Source organism: Cordyceps militaris, assembly GCF_000225605.1.
Source record: "Cordyceps militaris CM01 unplaced genomic scaffold CCM_S00005, whole genome shotgun sequence".
Lineage (NCBI taxonomy): Eukaryota > Fungi > Ascomycota > Sordariomycetes > Hypocreales > Cordycipitaceae > Cordyceps > Cordyceps militaris.
The window spans coordinates 2,333,086-2,350,263 of record NW_006271973.1 but is presented as its reverse complement, the minus strand read 5'-3'; the positions used below and the strand labels follow the sequence as shown (position 1 = coordinate 2,350,263).

Below are 17,178 nucleotides of genomic sequence, written 5' to 3'. Positions count from 1 at the left end.
GACTTACTAGATATACTAGGCTAAGCCCCTAGCTAGGTTAGAGCTAGGTACTACTAATTATATATATACTAAGGTCCCTATATATATATATAGAGTTAAGAGCCTTAGTAAGTTTAATACTTAGTTACTTACTAGTTAAGCTACTTTATATTAGTACTACCTAGTATATACCTAGTAATAAGTATAGATTATTACCTAGAGTTTATAGTTAATACTCTATATTAATACTACTTAGTATATACCTAGCTATAAGTATAAGTCCTAAACTATATCTTATTTAACCTTCTTAGGAGAAAGGCTAAGAAGATTAGTATAGTAAGTATATACTAGAATAAGGCTAGAATAAGCTATAGAATATCTAGCCTTCTTAGGAGAAAGGCTAAGAGGACTAGCCTTTAATATAAGGGTAGAAGAAAGAAGAGGATAGATATATATAAAATTAAGTCTTAGAATATATTAAACCTAAAAAGGTTATAAATAACCCTTTAATATAAAAAGAGAAAGAAAAAAAAGAGAAAAAAGAGAATATATCTATAATATATAGTATATATATAATATATATATACTATAAAGATATATCTTCTTATAAATATAAAGATACTATACTATTATATATTAATTACTACTAAGATATTAACTATACCTAACCTTATACTATAAATAAGGGATATATAGCTATAATTACTATAATATAATAAGGTAAGGTATATATATAATATATCCTAGATATATACTAATATCTAATAAGACCTTTTCTTAAATACCCTTAAGAATAATAACCTAAAGAACTTCTTTAGGATCTTAAAAGATACTATTAAATATTCTAGGCTTATTATTAGTAAAGGTAGACTATATATTATCTTTATAAAGAAGGTTATTAACTATACTACCTTATTAAGCTATCTAAAAGCTTTAAAGGATAGTATTCTTTATATTATACTAAGTATTACTCTAGAATATACTATATTAAATACTATAAAGGCTACTATTATTTTTCTTAAAGAGTAAATAAGTATTATAAGTAAATATATATACCCTATATATATATAGTATATACTAACTATATACTAGATCTAGTTTATATTAAAGAAGAAGACTATTAAAAGTAGTACTTTAAAGAAGTACTTATCTATTATACTAATTTTCCTATAAGTATAGCTATATACCTAATATATACTATACTAATAGATTCTAGGAAATAAATCCTTAAGGACTAGATACTAATATAGTTCTAGTATATATTATTCTAATATATAGGTATATTAGTATATTTAAAGACTAACTAGGATCTTATATCTTATAGCTATAAATAGAATAATAGCTTTAATCTTTAGAAGATTAGTAGTATATACTAGAAATATATTATAGTATATAATATAAAAGATATTAATAAAATCCTAAAATAATATATAGAAAGCACCTATAGCTCCTTTAAGGAGAGGTAGGATAATTGATATTTACCTTATTAAATTCTTTAAGGTGTAAAAGATACTATAAATATACTAACTAAATACTATATAGAGTAAAGTCTTACCTTTCTAGAAGTTAAAAGGGAGGTATTTATTAGCTACCTTTATAAGTTAAGTAAGGGTATTTAGTATATATACTAGAGAGTACTAAGGGATAGTATTAACTTACTATATTTTTAGTATCTAGTTAAGTATAGGCTATATATACTAGAGGATAATTATATATATAATAGATACTCCTTTTAGGATATTTTATCTAGTTAGAAATAGTATTACTATAAGTTTATATTACCCTAATATATACCTACTATATACTAATTATATTTATAGTATTTAATTATATATTAAACCTAAAGTTATATAAATATAATTATAAAGTATAATTTAATATCTATATACTATACTAGCCTTAGTATTATCTATAGTATATACTCTATATATATAGGGTATATAACTATATACCCCCCCCTTTAAAAAGTATACTAAAAGATATCTATAAGCTTCTTTACTATCTTATTAAATAGTAAGATAACCTATTATTCCTTATAACTTATAAGTCTTTACTATATATACTCTATATATATACTAACTATATACTATATAGAGAAACTACTCTTTAGCCTAGTTATTTAAGAGCTCCTCTAGCTATACTATACTTATAGACTTTATAAGGTATACCCTATATTTAATTATAAGGATCTAGTATATACTCTTATTATATATACCTACCTATTATATTATCCTTAAGGCTATAATATTACTAATAAGTAATATAGCCTATATACTTAATATATATACTAACTATATCTAGGAGCTTAATATAAAGCTATATTAAATACCCTTCTACCCTCTAAATAATAATAGATTTAAGAACTAAAATTCTATATATTTACTAAGTATTAGATTATCCTATACCTAAAGCTATAAGCTATTATAGCTAAGAAAGCTAGATATTTTTAAGTTAATCTCTTATTTAAGATTATTTAAGATTCTATAAATATTCTTAGTATATCTAGATAGAACTATAATCTAAATAGTATATAACCCTATATAATATAGCCTTAATATATACCTAACCTATACTATAGTATAAGAAATATATATCTATACTATTATAATATTAGATAGTATATAAGTATATATAGATATAAGTATACTATAGATATACCTAATATATACCCTTACTTACTAAATTCTATAGCTATTTTATATAATATTCTAATAGCTTAATAATATTAAAGGCTTTTATATATACTAATACTATATTTACTAAATATTAAGAAAGCCTTATAATAATCTTCCTATATTCTATATAGTTATAACTAATATATATAGAAAGTAGGTATATAGTATATATATCCTAACTTTATACTAGAATATAACTAATATATCTAGGTCTTAATAACTACTTTATAAGTCTTAATATAAAGTAGATATAATAAGAATATCTTTAGTATATTCTAATTTTCTACTAGGTATATATATAGTAGAACTAGTATAAAGTATCCCTAGGCTTAGAAAGCTAGAATAAACTAATACTACTACTTAACTTACTAATAGTTAAGTTATATTATAAAGGTATAGCCTATATATACTAAGACTATCTAGCCTAGGTAGTATAGTTTAAGAGTAAGTCTATATTATAGTAAATATTAATAATAATAGTATATATATTAAAGATACCTATTAAATAGTAGCTATATACTAAGAAGAATATAAATATTACTAAGAGTAGCTACTAGGAAGATTATATTACTACTAGTAGGAATAGAAGTCTTATCTAAGCAATTCTTAAGCTATATTAGTATATAAAGAATAAATATTAAAGATTATAGATATAAAGTAACTATAGTATAGTATTAACTTATAAAGACTAGTCTAAAAGGGCCTATATAGGCTATATATCTACCTATAAAGATAAAAAGAACTAAGAATAATAAGACTATTAATTATAATAGCTAGATCTTACTTTAAACCCCTATAACCCTTACTATATATATCCTAGTAGTTAATTAGTATATAGCTAGTCTATACTAGGTATACTATTATTTACCCTTACCTAGAAAACCCCCTACTAGTTACTATTAGCACTATATATACCTAGTATATCCTATATACTATATACACTATAAATACTACTAATACTATTACTACTTTTAATACTAGTTATACCTTAATAGCCTATTTAAAGGTATATTCCTATTATAGCCCTAGTATAAAAGTAAGCTTAAAGGGAACTAAGCTAGTAAGTTACTAGCTTTACTTCTATACTAAGTGCCTTATATCTACCTAGTATATACTAGATATTACCTATTCCCTAGCCTTTTATCTATTAGTTAATAAATACTTAATAACTACTAAATATATTAAATAGTTAAGATCTTTTAACTTATAACTTTATAAATATTATTAAAAATTAAGATTAAACTCTTCTTAATATATTATAAAATAATACTAAGGTTTAATTTATTAGCTTATAACCTTAAATATTAAAGCTACTTATAAATATAGATTATAAGCTAGTATATATAGAAGATATACCTAGTAAATACCTATTTCTAATATCTATTAGGAGCTAAAAATATTAAGACTATAGTAAAAATATAATTATACCTTTTCTTTTTCTTTAGACTTATTCCCCTCCCTTTTATAAATTATTATATACTAGAAGTATGCCTAGTATATATAAGGTAATAACTAGGTAGATACCTAGTACTAATAACTTCTCTAAAAGGTATTAAATCTCTAGAAAGAAAAATAAAATCTTCTTTAAGTATAAAAAAACTAGTAATTAAAAGAAAAGATTAAAAGACTTAAAAATTAATTTATATATTCTATATATAGCTAATATATTCTTTATACTATATACTTCTATCCTTAATATATTCTCTACTTTTATTCCTTTAATATACTAAATAATAATACTATATATATAACTAATATATACTACCTATAAAGTTAATAAGATCTTTAATATTATATATAGTCTATAGCTTTAATATATAATACCTTTTAAAGCTTTTTAAGTTTATTATATATTTATATCTAGTATATACTTATTACCTTCTATTACTTTCCTTTATATATTTTTAATAGTTATTTCCTAAAAGCTTAGTTAGTAGAATTCTTTACTATATTACTCTATAAAGGTTAAATTACTAGTATTATATAGATAGTTAGTATATACTATATATAGACTAGACTTTTACTTATACTAGGATTTCTAGCTTAGTAGCTACTTTATATAAAAGTAATATCTTTAAGAGGTTTTTAGGCTTATACTAATACTATATAGTATACTAGCCACCTTTTAATACCTAAAGCTAAATTATACTATATTTAGTTAGTATATACTAGGTATAGTACTAGAAGATATATACTCCTTACTAGTAAGGCGCTTTTTATTAGAGGTATTTACCTTACTTAGTAGTTTAAGATAGTATAGGTATACTATATAAAGATACTAATAAAACTAATATAATAGTAAGTAGAGGTATAGTATATACTAGGTACTAATAACCTATATTTATATTCTCTATATATACTTACCTATATATTCTACTACTCTTATTAATTATAATATTATAGATATAGGTATTAACTTATAAGAGAAAGGGCTACTTCTTTTTCTTAATTAGCCTTACTTTTATTTAGTATATACTATAAAGATATAGTATATATATATACTATAATAAAATCTAAATCTAGATAAATTCTTAGTATTTAAAATATTAATATCTATATATTTATATAGTAAATATTCTATTATTATAAGTAGTAATAGAATACTAATTATATATTAGAGTAATATTAAAGGGAAAAATAATATAAAAAGAGTAAAGATTTATTAGTATTATATATATAGGTTAATAATAATCTATACTTATATCCCTATTTCCTAGGGTATATACTAGATATATACTAGATACTCTATAAAATAAGAAAATATATACCTAACTTAGTATATATATATACTAGGTATATACTATAGCTATAAATAGGGTAGGGTATATACTTTATATAGCTAGTATAGATATATAGATAGTAGCTATCTATAGGTAGGAACTAATATACTAGATATATTTAGTATATACCTAGTATATTCTTATAACTTATAATTAAAATATATAGGGTAATCTAATATATTTTAGTATATTCTAGGTATATACTTATTATCCTTAGTAAAATTAAAAAAGTAAATTTATATTATTTTTCTCTATATATACTAGGCATCTACCTAGTAACTACCCCTTATTACTATTAAATCTAAACTCTATCTATATATACTAGGTATATAACTATAGATATAGTAAAATTATAAATAAAATCTAATATATCTTAGTATATACTAAGTACCTACTTAGTCTACTTTCTAATTATAAAAAAAAGAAGTTAAAAGACTCTTTTAGTATATACCTAATATATACTTAACCCCTATTTAGCCTTAGTTTACTTAGTAAAAAAAACCCTAATTCTCTAAATAGTTAGTATATACTAGGAATATATTTACTATTTTAACTTATTAATAAAAGATTAAGTTTAATAGGTATTTCCTATATCTATATTAGTAAGTATATACTAAATATATATAGAGTTACTTATTACTACCTACTTATAGTTATTAGGGTTTTTTACTATAAGATTCTATTAGAAGTTAGTAGGTATATATAGAGTATATTCTAACCTACTTACTAATAAGGCCTTTACCTTTACCCCCCTTCTTCTTAATAGTAGCCTTATTATATAATTTTTCTACTAGAGGTTAGTAAGTATATACTAGGTATATCCTAGGTTACTTACTAGTAGGGGTTATAAGGGTAGCTACCTTCTCCTTCTTATCCTTCTCTATATAGGGTTAGTTCTTAGGTATATACTAGGTATATCCTAGGCTACTTATTATTATTACTAGAAAGATTTTTTACTAGAGGTTAGTAGGTATATACTAGGTATATTCTAGGTTATTTACTAATAAGGGTTAAAGCTATTACCTCCTCCTCCTTATCCTCTTTTATATAGGGTTAGTTTCTAGGTATATACTAGGTATATTCTAGGTTACTTACTATCCTCCTTATAGTTAAGGTTATAGTTAAAAAGATTTTCTACTAAAGGTTAGTAAAAATATACTAAGTATATCCTAGGTTACTTACTAATAATATTACTAAGCTTACTATCTTTATTAGCTATATAGGGTTAATAGTTTTATATATACTTAGTATATTCTAGGCTACTTATAAAAGATAATAACCTACTTACTTTTATAGTATAGGTTTTCTATAGAAGGGTTAATAAGTATATACTAAGTATATACTAGGTTTACTTACTAATAGGGGTAGTACCCTTAGTAGTCTTATACTTCTTTTATAGTATCTTTACTAGAGGGTTAGTAGGTATATACTAGGTATATTCCTAGTATACTTACCTAGGGGTTTATTATTACTATTAGTATTAACCTTAATTTATTAATATTAATATATATTAGGTATATTCTAAGAGTATATTAACTTATACTTATACTATACTTATAGTAAATTATCTATAAAACTTATAAGTACTTATAGCCTAGTATATACTAAGTATAGACTTACTATCTTATATTTATAAAAAAGTTTTCTTTATTTTATAGTAAAAATAGGATCTTCTTTCTTAAGTTAGGTTAGTATATACTAGATATATCTATATAATATAATACTTATACCTTATAAGTAAAGAAGTTATAAGTTTTTATAATAGGCCTATTAAGGGTCTTAATACTAGTATAGTTAGTATTAGTATATACTAGGTATTAGGTTTAGATTTACTTACCTAGGCTTTAATATAAATTATTCCTTTCTTTAATTACTAAAGAGGTAATATTAAAGAATAAACCTATATATATAAGTATATACTAAGTAGATATAGACTAGATACTTACTAGGCATTTAGTATTATTTTATTATTACTAATATTATTATAACTTATAAGAATATCTTAATAGTTAATATATACTTAGTATATACTAAAGTAGGTTATTTACTAATAAGATTATATATTTATTTATAGTATTTATTTATCTAGACTTATTTAGTATATACCTAATATACTCTTTATATATACCTACCTAACTAGTACCTTAACTAGGATTAAATATAAAACTATAAAGGGTTTTATTAACTATTTTAATATAATATCTTCTTAGAATTAGCTAGGTATATATAGGGTATACTTAAGGTTACTACTTATACTATAATATTTATACCTATAACCTTAAATACTATTTACTATTAGTATATACTTAAGGTATAGTTATAATATATTTACTTATAAGTAGCTAGTGTTTTAGTAGTAAGGATAGTAGGGGGGGTAAAGCTTACTTTTCTATAAGTTAGTAAATATATATATAATATATACTAAGTATATACTTATAGCCTTTATTAGTATTATTATTAAGAGGAGTTACTATCTTTATTTAATTATATATTAATTAGAATAAACCTAGTATATATTATATATATATTTACTCTTCCTTTTACTAATTTTTATTTTACTATATTATTTAATAAGGCCTAACCCTAGGTTAGTTAGTTTAGTATATATTAAGAATATACCTATTATAATACTAGCTAAGGGTATTAATATATTCTTAGCTTATATAAGTATTAAATTTATTATTATTAAATATTATTAATATATACTTAATATATATATAGCCTATATAGGGTTTATTATAAGGCTTATTAGGGAAATTAAAAATATTTTAGTAAAGTATTAATATATATATAATATATTCTTATTCTTTATAGTACTTATAACTATTATACTAATTATATTATTATCTTTATATTTAATATAGTTAATATATTCTAAGTAAGTATTTAATAATTTAATAGCTAATATATATATTTAAAGATAATAAAAAAGAAAGAAAAAAAGAAAAAGAAGCCTAGGCTAGGTATATATTTAATTACCTAGCTATATATAGGCTATAGTATATAAGTAAAAAATTTTTAAGTAGTTAATTAATTCTATTTAGTTTATTCTTACTTCTTAGTCTATTCCTTAGTTTTAATATAGTTCTTAGGAATATTTATTTATATATAGCTTTAGTATAGCTAGCTAGTATCCTATATTTATAATATATTTACTAATAAGCTTTATTATTCTACTATTTTTAGACCCACTTTTACGGCAATTAACTCCTCTTTAGGTTATTAGTGACTCCTTTTGAACTGTAACCACGAGCAGGGCATGGCCTAGGAATTATCATCTTCATTCTGACACACACACTGACAAGGAGCTGTCCGCTGCGAAACCGGTTAGTAGCGCTGGAGCCCGTTGTTGGTGGGGGCTTCTAGCAGTGGACCCAGCCAAAGCTGGCATATTTTTTTGGTCATTATTCTCGTCATTCTTGTCTCGAGCCAACAACCGGAGCCTACAAAGCTTGGTGCTCGACAAATATCGCACAATTGGTAGCAGACGGTTATCTACAATTTGCGCTTCCATGGAGTTCTCAGTGTCTCCTTTTCTAGAGCCCGGCGAGCGCACCAAAGCCGGCTCCCTTGCCATTGTCAGCTTGGCGCGTGATGACTTTGACCCTCTTCTCCTCGAAAAGTCTTCTGGCGCAGTCGACGGATACGCAGAGGGAGCAACGTTAAACACAAGATTCGGCTCGTTTCCGCACTCGACGCTCCTAGACATACCCTGGGGCTCGCAAGTTCGCGCATCGGCAGTCGATACCGGATCACGAGGTCGCAAACGACGCTTAGAGACCACCGACGACGACACACCGGCCGCAAGCCAAGACGAGAACAGCAAGGCACCGGTGATAAGAGCCACTCTGGCCAGCAGTGGCTTCATTTATATCCTGCGACCATCTCCCGAGCTCTGGACGAGCAGCTTGCCGCATCGAACCCAAGTTGTCTATACACCCGACTACAGCTACATCCTGCAACGGATACGAGCTCGACCCGGCACCAGAATAATAGAGGCCGGCGCCGGAAGCGGCAGCTTCTCGCATGCTTCGGCACGAGCAGTGTATAATGGCTACCCCAAAGACGAGACCGATACAAGGGGCAAAGTATTTAGCTTTGAGTTCAACGAGGACCGATTCCACAAGATGGCCGAGGAGATTGAAAGCCATTTCCTGACGGGCATTGTGCAAATACAACACCGAGATGTATATAGAGACGGATTCTTGGTGGACGGAAAATCACCAAATGCGACAGCGATTTTTCTCGATTTGCCAGCCCCGTGGAAAGCTCTCCAGCATCTCTCACGGCGCGGCGGCGCCTCACCTCTGGACCCCAAGCAGTCGGTCCATATCTGCACATTTTCACCTTGCATTGAGCAAGTATCAAGAACAGTCACTGAGCTGCGAACGCTAGGATGGACTGACGTCGACATGGTCGAGATTTCACAGCGCCGCCTCAACGTCACTCGTGAGCGGGTCGGCGTCAATATGCCCAACGAGCGCGGCAACACCCAAACACCGGCCGACGTGCTCGAAGCCGTGACCAAGCTGCGAAAAGTAAACCAACAAAATCAGAAATTCCAAAAAGCGCAACTTGCTCAACACACTAAAACTCCCACCGACCCGATGGACCTTGACTCATCCGGTGCGGCATCGGAGGAGACGCCCCCGTTTGACGGCAAGGACAAGGACGACCAGGACAAACCCTGGATGCAAGGGCGACTCATTCACCGCTCCGAGAGCGATCTTAAGACGCATACGTCGTACCTGGTCTTTGCGGTGCTGCCGCCGGAATGGACCGACGAGGACGAGGCCAAGGCGTTGGCCAAGTGGCCGTGCGGCCAGGAGAGCAAGGTGATTGGCAACGTGGACAAGGAGTCGCGCAAACGTGAAAAGAGGGAGATGCTGGCGTCGCGGACCAAGAAGCGCAAGGTCAAGGGCAAACAGCTTGACGCGCAGACTGAGAAACGTAAGACGGACAATGATACCCAAGCCGAGTCTGAGAGCGTACCAGATACAGCATAGTGGTGGTAGATGGCTCGCACTTTGTATGAAGCTTCTCTGTACTTTTACAAGTAATAGACTTCGGGGAGGTTATCAACATGCAACTGCTGGTACCTCGGTTGGTGAACATGCCAACAGAAAGTGATTGGTGGTAGCCATGACTGTAGCCCCGCGACGAGGAGTCAAGATTCCCAGCTGGATTATAGCCTGCCTGAGACACGCTCAATTATAACGAGATAATATACTAAAAAATGCATAGATATGAAAATATATACTAGTCAACCTTTTTTTTTTCAAGCTAAAACAAAGTCCCTGAAATCGTTCACTGCCAATTAGTTACACCTGGTCGCTTCCTCCAGCAGCGGCCCGCCCACCCCACCGGAAATCGGATAAACGTAAGCACCGGGCGCAGCTCGCCAGGAAGCCAAACCGCCAAAAGCTATCGCGGGCATAGTCTGGTGGTGGCACGTCAAATTTCAAGCTCCAGCCAGCCCAGACGATCATCCTGCATTTTGTATTCTTTTTCCCCCCACGTCACCGTCCTACACAACCCGACGACACACCGCCCAGCATGACTTCGACAATTGGTATTCCTATCAAGCTCCTGAACGAGGCTCAGGTGCGTTTTCTTCCCCCCCCGCCCGCCGACAACTCGTGGTTCAATTACCCACCGCTACAAGCTGCGTCCGACACGCGCGCACGCGCGCATCCCCATGCGCCACGGTATACGAGAGTGGAATACTAACTAGCACTTCTACAGGGGCATATCATTACTCTCGAGATTACATCTGGCCAGACGTACCGCGGCAAGCTTCTTGAAGGTGCGATTCCCCTCCCGCACCCGACCTGCTCACTACATGGTGGCCACCCAGTTGGCACGAAACCGAGAGAGCACCGTTACTAACTCTGCATGTCGTGTAGCGGAAGATAATATGAATGTCCAGCTCAAGGACATCACCGTGACGGCGCGCGACGGCCGCGTCTCCCACCTCGACCAGGTCTACATCCGCGGCTCCCACGTGCGCTTCTTCATCGTCCCCGACATGCTCCGCAACGCGCCCATGTTCCGCAGCAGCAACCTACGCGGCCGCGGTGTCGGCATGGCCCGTGGCCGTGCCACCGTCAGCCGTGCCCGCGCCGGCGGTCGCGGTGGCGCTCGGTAACTCGACATCGAGTAGACGTGAAAATGAGGGGATACATGGAGGATGAAATGGGGAGGGGGTTCAATGCAGACAAAAATGATGTGGTTTTGAAGAGCCTTTCGTTCGCTAGACAGGGATACCTGCTGTTGCGTTTATCAATTCGGGGCGTTTTTACGGTTTATATTTGGGATTTTTTATGGTTCATATATGACTCGCTGCATTTTTCTCGGTTAGGATATAGTCGATTTGGTGCATGCCAGAAATGATTATAACAAGAAACAAAAATTCAGAGTTTATGAAGTGGTGCTATCAAGTAATACTTGTGCAGTTGGTAGTGTATGCTAGAATCTAATGGAACAAGTAATAGAGTATATGATACATGCCATACTCGCTGGCCGAGGACTGCTGTCTGCTGTCCAATTTTCTTTAACATGGCCGTCTCACTTTAGGCGAGATAGCAGGTCCTCCGCCCTAGAGACAAGCTCCTTTGCCTGTTGCAGCTCTTCCACCTGCGCCGGGGACACGGATTCCTGCGCCATCAGCGCCTGGGAGACGCTCTCCTCGACGGCCCGGACCGCCTTGCGGCCCTCCTCGCGCACATCACCCTCCCAGAACCGGCGCGCCGACTCCCACTTCTTCTGCATGCGGCCGAGGCTGTAGACGACGCCGAGCGCGGCCACTGCGCCGGCTTCGTAGACGCCGGCCGCAAACGACGACGCGTACAGCAGGCCCGCCAGCGTCGCGGCGACGGACGAGGTGCCGAGCGACTGCACCAGCAGCCGCTGGGCCAGCGCCTGCAGCGCGGGCACGGTCTCGTCCTGCAGGTAGCGCCGGGTAAAGGCGATGTGGCCGGGCCACTTGGGCAGGGCTGCGGCCGCGGGCCGGGCGACCGCGGGCGAGTCTGGCAGCTCCGAGACGGGCTGCGGGTACTGCGGCGCGGAGCCGCGAAGCGCGGCGATGCGGCCGGCCTGGTACACGAGCTCGCGCTCGGCTGTGGGCAGGAACCGCTGGCTGAGAATGTCGCTGGTGAGCATGCCGACGTCGTCGACGCGCCAAAAGAGCTTCCACCAGCCGAGCTTGCGCCAGCGCCGTCCGGTAAAGGCGAGGTCGAGCTCGTCCCGGAGCTCGCCGTGGGCTTGCCGCGCCCACACGGCGAGGCCCGCGTGCAGGCCGGCGGCGTCGTCCAGCGGGGTCGTCGAGGCGAGCGTCTTGGCGACAATGGCGGACTCTTCGGTCCGGATGGCGGACTGGGCGTTTTGGAGGAGCGAGGCGAGAAGCTGCTTGACGGCTGGTTTCGTGGCCGCATCCTCGGTCCGGAGCCCGGCTTTGAGCCAGGCCGTCAGCGCTGGCACCTTGCTGGCGAACCAGAGGCGCTCGTACTGCATCGCGTTCTGCGGCCCGTCGCGGAAGAGGCGGACACCTTCCTCGGCTTTCGCCACGTCGATGACGTGGAAAGGCGCGTGCAGCTCCTCGCCGGCAAGACCCTTCATGTCCACGGCGGCGGTAATGGCCCCGCCGCTTTCAGACACCGGCAGGGATGCCAGGCCGACTGCACCCATGAGGCCGTCTGCCACAATCAGGGCGTGGTGAACGGGGGCTGGCGTCTGCGAAACACGGCCGTCTGCGGAGCGGGTGGCCACTGATGGCACCAGCGCGGCGTTTTCTAGATGCTGAATCGATGCTTGGCCGGCGGCGAGGGCGGAAGGGTCCACATCCACCAGCAAGAACTCGAGGCCCAGCGCATCATAGTCTGGCGATGAAATGTGAAGTCGTTGAATCGGGTTCTCTCTGGCCACGTCGATGCTGGTTTCGTCTAGGTGTGGACCAGCGCTAACTTTGACGACGAGGGGTTTGCTCAAGTCGTAGCTGTCGAGTTGCGTCTCCCACGCGTGATGGTCCTGGAGCGGATCGCTCAGAATCGCTCGCAGCAGACGCTTGGCCGTCTGCCCGGCGCCGGATCCGCCAGCCAACCCCAGGAGGGCGACCCGGACGGTCTCCTCGCCGGGTGCCTGGCGCAGGCCCTGCAGGGCGAGCTGCAGCCGAGCGAGGTTCAGGAGCCGCGGCGCCTGGCTCTGCAGCTGCAGGAGCGCCTGCTCGAGCTCCGCGCGCACGTTGGCTGCGGGTGCCGTGGACAGGGTATGTCGTCGGTCGGGCAGGCTCGGTCGCATCGGCGCGCTGTTTCTCGTCGTCGCCCTTCGGGGCGGTCCGGCGCCGGACATGGAGCAAATCGCGCAGACTTGCTGCCTCTTGGCCGCGGCATGGCGGGTCAATGCCACGGCGCGCAGGGGACCGCGGCCTGGTCGTACCAGAGACGGTTTCGGCGGCATGACGTCTTGCCGGTGGCAATGTCTGCGGGTTGGTGTTGTTGGCGGTTGAAGCTTGTGAGCTTTTGGTGGATCGCGCCGTGATCTTTTGTATGGCCGGTAAAGGTGCGGCAAATTGCACGGGCGAACGCAGCTCGACGACGACTGGAATTGGGTTGGACTAAGCCTAAATTTGAAATTTGCAGTGTAATTGTTATGAAAGGAGTTGAGACTTGCAATTCCAGCTTTTTTCTCTATTGGGTTTGAAGCCGAGGGGCGATTGCCCTGAACTCCATCTCACTAACAACCTCTGTTCCAGGCTGCTCGGTCTCAACTGAAGCAGCCAACAGACTTTATATATCACAATTCTTGAATAAACTCATCGGCTCTTTACTTCAAAGCCTGGCAGGAGGCCATGTAAATTCTGCTAGGGACTATATGGTGCTGTTCGTTCACCGTGCGAAATCGCCCGTTTGCATAAAACGCTGTGCAAGTTGAAGTTACTGTTTCGTTGCCGCGGTTGCGTGTACCTGTGAAAAAAAGCACATTCACGGAGCCTGAAAACATTTTCACCTTGTATGGGGCGTTTGCCATTCACCTCGCTAGGATGTTTGCCAGTCTTCCTGGGCGGTACCTCGAAGCCCAACACCTCATACTCGAGATATTTAAACATCGAGTCGCCCAAAGACCTCAATTGAAGGAGAGTCTGGCAGAGTTAGCACATCAAACCAACGGTTTACATTGCATCAATAACTATGCCCAACATACGCGTCAAGTCTATGCACCCACTCCTACATCCAAGAGTGCAATCGCTCCTCGACGATGAGAACCTAGTCTTCACCTTTCGAGCTCGTTACGAATCGAACGACGACCACATCAAAGACAGGGACACTAGGGTTACGGGAAAATTCGAATGCCCAAATAAGAGATGCCGCAATAAATGGAGCAGCGTGTGCATCGCGATCTGGATTCGCCTATACCACGGCAACGAGTACACCGTTGTGGTTTACCACCAGCGTTGCCTAAAGTGCAATGCCCTAGCAAAGCCGACGCTCGACGACACTTACGAGGAGAGGGTAGCCAGGTGTCTCAAGATCTGGAGCAACATCAAGATTCCACGAGAAAATCACGAACACAAGAGGACGGCGCCGCACGAGAGCAGTCGTTGTGAGGGCTGCAAGGCTGGCCACTGTCAGGATTATTGATCAAGCAAGACACTGGGATGCCTAGTTTTGTGGGATATACATGAGCCCGCACACTCTACTGTCGCGGTCTTTCAACTGTACAGCCGGCCTTGCATGGCGTTGGCTGAAACATGTTCACTGTCTTTTGGGCGGCCTCGTCTGTGGGCTTCCGGTGGTGGGTAGTGACCGTAGGAAGAAATCATGGATCACAGAGACCTACTGTTTTGAATGTAAATGAATGCTACTGAAAATAGTCAAATCCTCAATTTATGATTCTCTCTTGAGCTGCGGTTGACGGCTACTGATAGCTACTGAGGCAGAACAAACGGTTGCTTCCAAGTTGCAGATCCGCGGGCGGCAAATATATCAGACGACGGGTCAGACGTGATTGACATGCTCCTTGTAGCTGGCAAACATGTAGCTCTTATTGAGAGACAGTATTTTTATTGATTCAGCGCTCTTGTCCCTGCTGGATATTCGCACGCAGAAACTGGCGGGCTCAGGAGCAGCAGCCAGCCGCAGTATGTGTTTCATATTCGAGTCCAGGGACAACTCTCCAATAAACCGCTACCTCTAAGAAGTATCAACATTCTTTTTCACAATCTTTCCGAGGCATGGGCATGCGGCCGCTCTCTGTCCCTCACCCTTACAGCCCAGCGAGCCTCGCTGTCGGCGAAGGACCCTCATCGATGCCCGCCCGCAGCGCTGTGATCTATGGTCAAGGGGGACTGTCTTCTAGAATTTAATATTGCCTCGTGTAAGCGACAGGCGATTGACTCTCCGACGTCTCGGATGCTACGAGAGCTTCGAGAGACGAAGCCTGCTCCAGTTGGTCGCCGGAATACCACTCCGGATGTCTTGCTGGTACACGTAATACAGGTCGCAGAAAACTATCTCGAAACAGTTTATAATATCTCAAAAATATGTTTATTATGCAGATTGAAGGTTTTGAGGCTCATAGTGGCGCGAAATAGGGTGGCAGGTGCAGGCGCATTGGCAGTAAGAATGAGGGCAAATCGTCACGGTTATGCTATTTTATTATTTCTTGATTTCGTAGTTAGCTTGTTTGACTCATTGATTAATTCTCGCTGCTCATATATATCAGTTTACATTCGCCAATGTTAATTGATGGTCATACGTTCCATTATGCTGTACACTCTGTGTTTCGTTGCCGCCGTTGACATCATGATTGAATGCTGACCAAGGTGAAGGCAGTAGTCGGCATACTCAACACGTCAATTACATATATAGGTCAACTACATATATAGGCTCATTCAAGACAGTTATTTCAGACAGTCACAGGCAAGAAAATGCCAGCATTCAGGAAATGCAACACGAGGACGAGCAGGAGACAGAACCTGTGTCGTTGTAGTTGCTACCCTGGACTCGAGATTCGAAGGCTCTCGCCCCCGAGGGCTACTGCTTGGTGCCACATGAGACGAGTCCTACGGGAATCATTGCAATCATGCAGAACGAGGTGCAGTAACATGATATGTACTGCGTACACAGAGTCGGCGATGAGTGCCAGTCTCGCGGCACTGCTGTATTCAAATGTGCCGGAGCTGTCGTGTTCCCCTGAATAACAAAGCACGTATTACAAAGGATGTAAAACGAGAAGATTTAGGTTTTCTGAACTGGAAATTATCTTGTGGAAAATCTAGCACGACGAAACAGCGCATTTGCGGTGGGAGTCGTACCAACGCCGGTTGCGTATCAGACACTCCTAGATTTGTCCCGGGTAAATTGTTTATATTACTGTAAAATCAATCCAGGCGAGGAGTATAGTAGATACGGAGATACTGAACCGCAATCGAAGACGGAAAACGATGTAGCGCTGGCACAGCCTTCACCCAGCATGGGCTGACAGGGCTCCCGGTTGCGCACTCATCTACCACAACCAGGGACGAGGTGTCCCCCCTACCCTCTACTAGAATGAAATGCAACTCTACTTCTCCTCCTCGGAGATTACATCCAATATTTCGCAAAAAGTGGCGGAGAAGCTGTTTGTTGGCGCAATGATGCGTCTATTTCGGAGCGGCCTCCCGCTTGATCAATGTCCTCCGTCGGCCAAAAAAAACTCTGACCAGTTCTCCGCATTGGGGGGGACTGTTGACATTAACTGCACCCCGC

At 38.1% G+C, this 17,178-nt stretch overlaps 3 protein-coding genes across 3 annotated transcripts; 2 read left to right on the top strand and 1 right to left on the bottom strand.

Annotated features, from left to right (window-relative positions):
• Positions 1–8,946: 8,946 nt before the first annotated feature.
• On the top strand, positions 8,947–11,582 carry CCM_07092 (tRNA methyltransferase subunit GCD14, putative; the record flags this gene model as incomplete). Its single annotated transcript, XM_006672230.1, has 5 exons — positions 8,947–10,384; positions 10,498–10,560; positions 10,756–10,814; positions 10,874–11,038; positions 11,169–11,582. 5 exons carry the CDS (start codon positions 8,947–8,949, stop codon positions 11,580–11,582), a joined length of 2,139 nt encoding a protein of 712 aa, XP_006672293.1.
• Positions 11,583–12,001: 419 nt separating this feature from the next.
• On the bottom strand, positions 12,002–13,888 carry CCM_07091 (uncharacterized protein; the record flags this gene model as incomplete). Its single annotated transcript, XM_006672229.1, has 1 exon — positions 12,002–13,888. The coding sequence occupies one exon, from the start codon at positions 13,886–13,888 to the stop codon at positions 12,002–12,004; it is 1,887 nt and encodes a 628-aa protein (XP_006672292.1).
• A 731-nt stretch (positions 13,889–14,619) lies between these two features.
• CCM_07090 (uncharacterized protein) lies at positions 14,620–15,069 on the top strand (the record flags this gene model as incomplete). The annotated part of the gene is made up of 1 exon (XM_006672228.1): positions 14,620–15,069. One exon carries the CDS (start codon positions 14,620–14,622, stop codon positions 15,067–15,069), a length of 450 nt encoding a protein of 149 aa, XP_006672291.1.
• Positions 15,070–17,178: the final 2,109 nt, after the last annotated feature.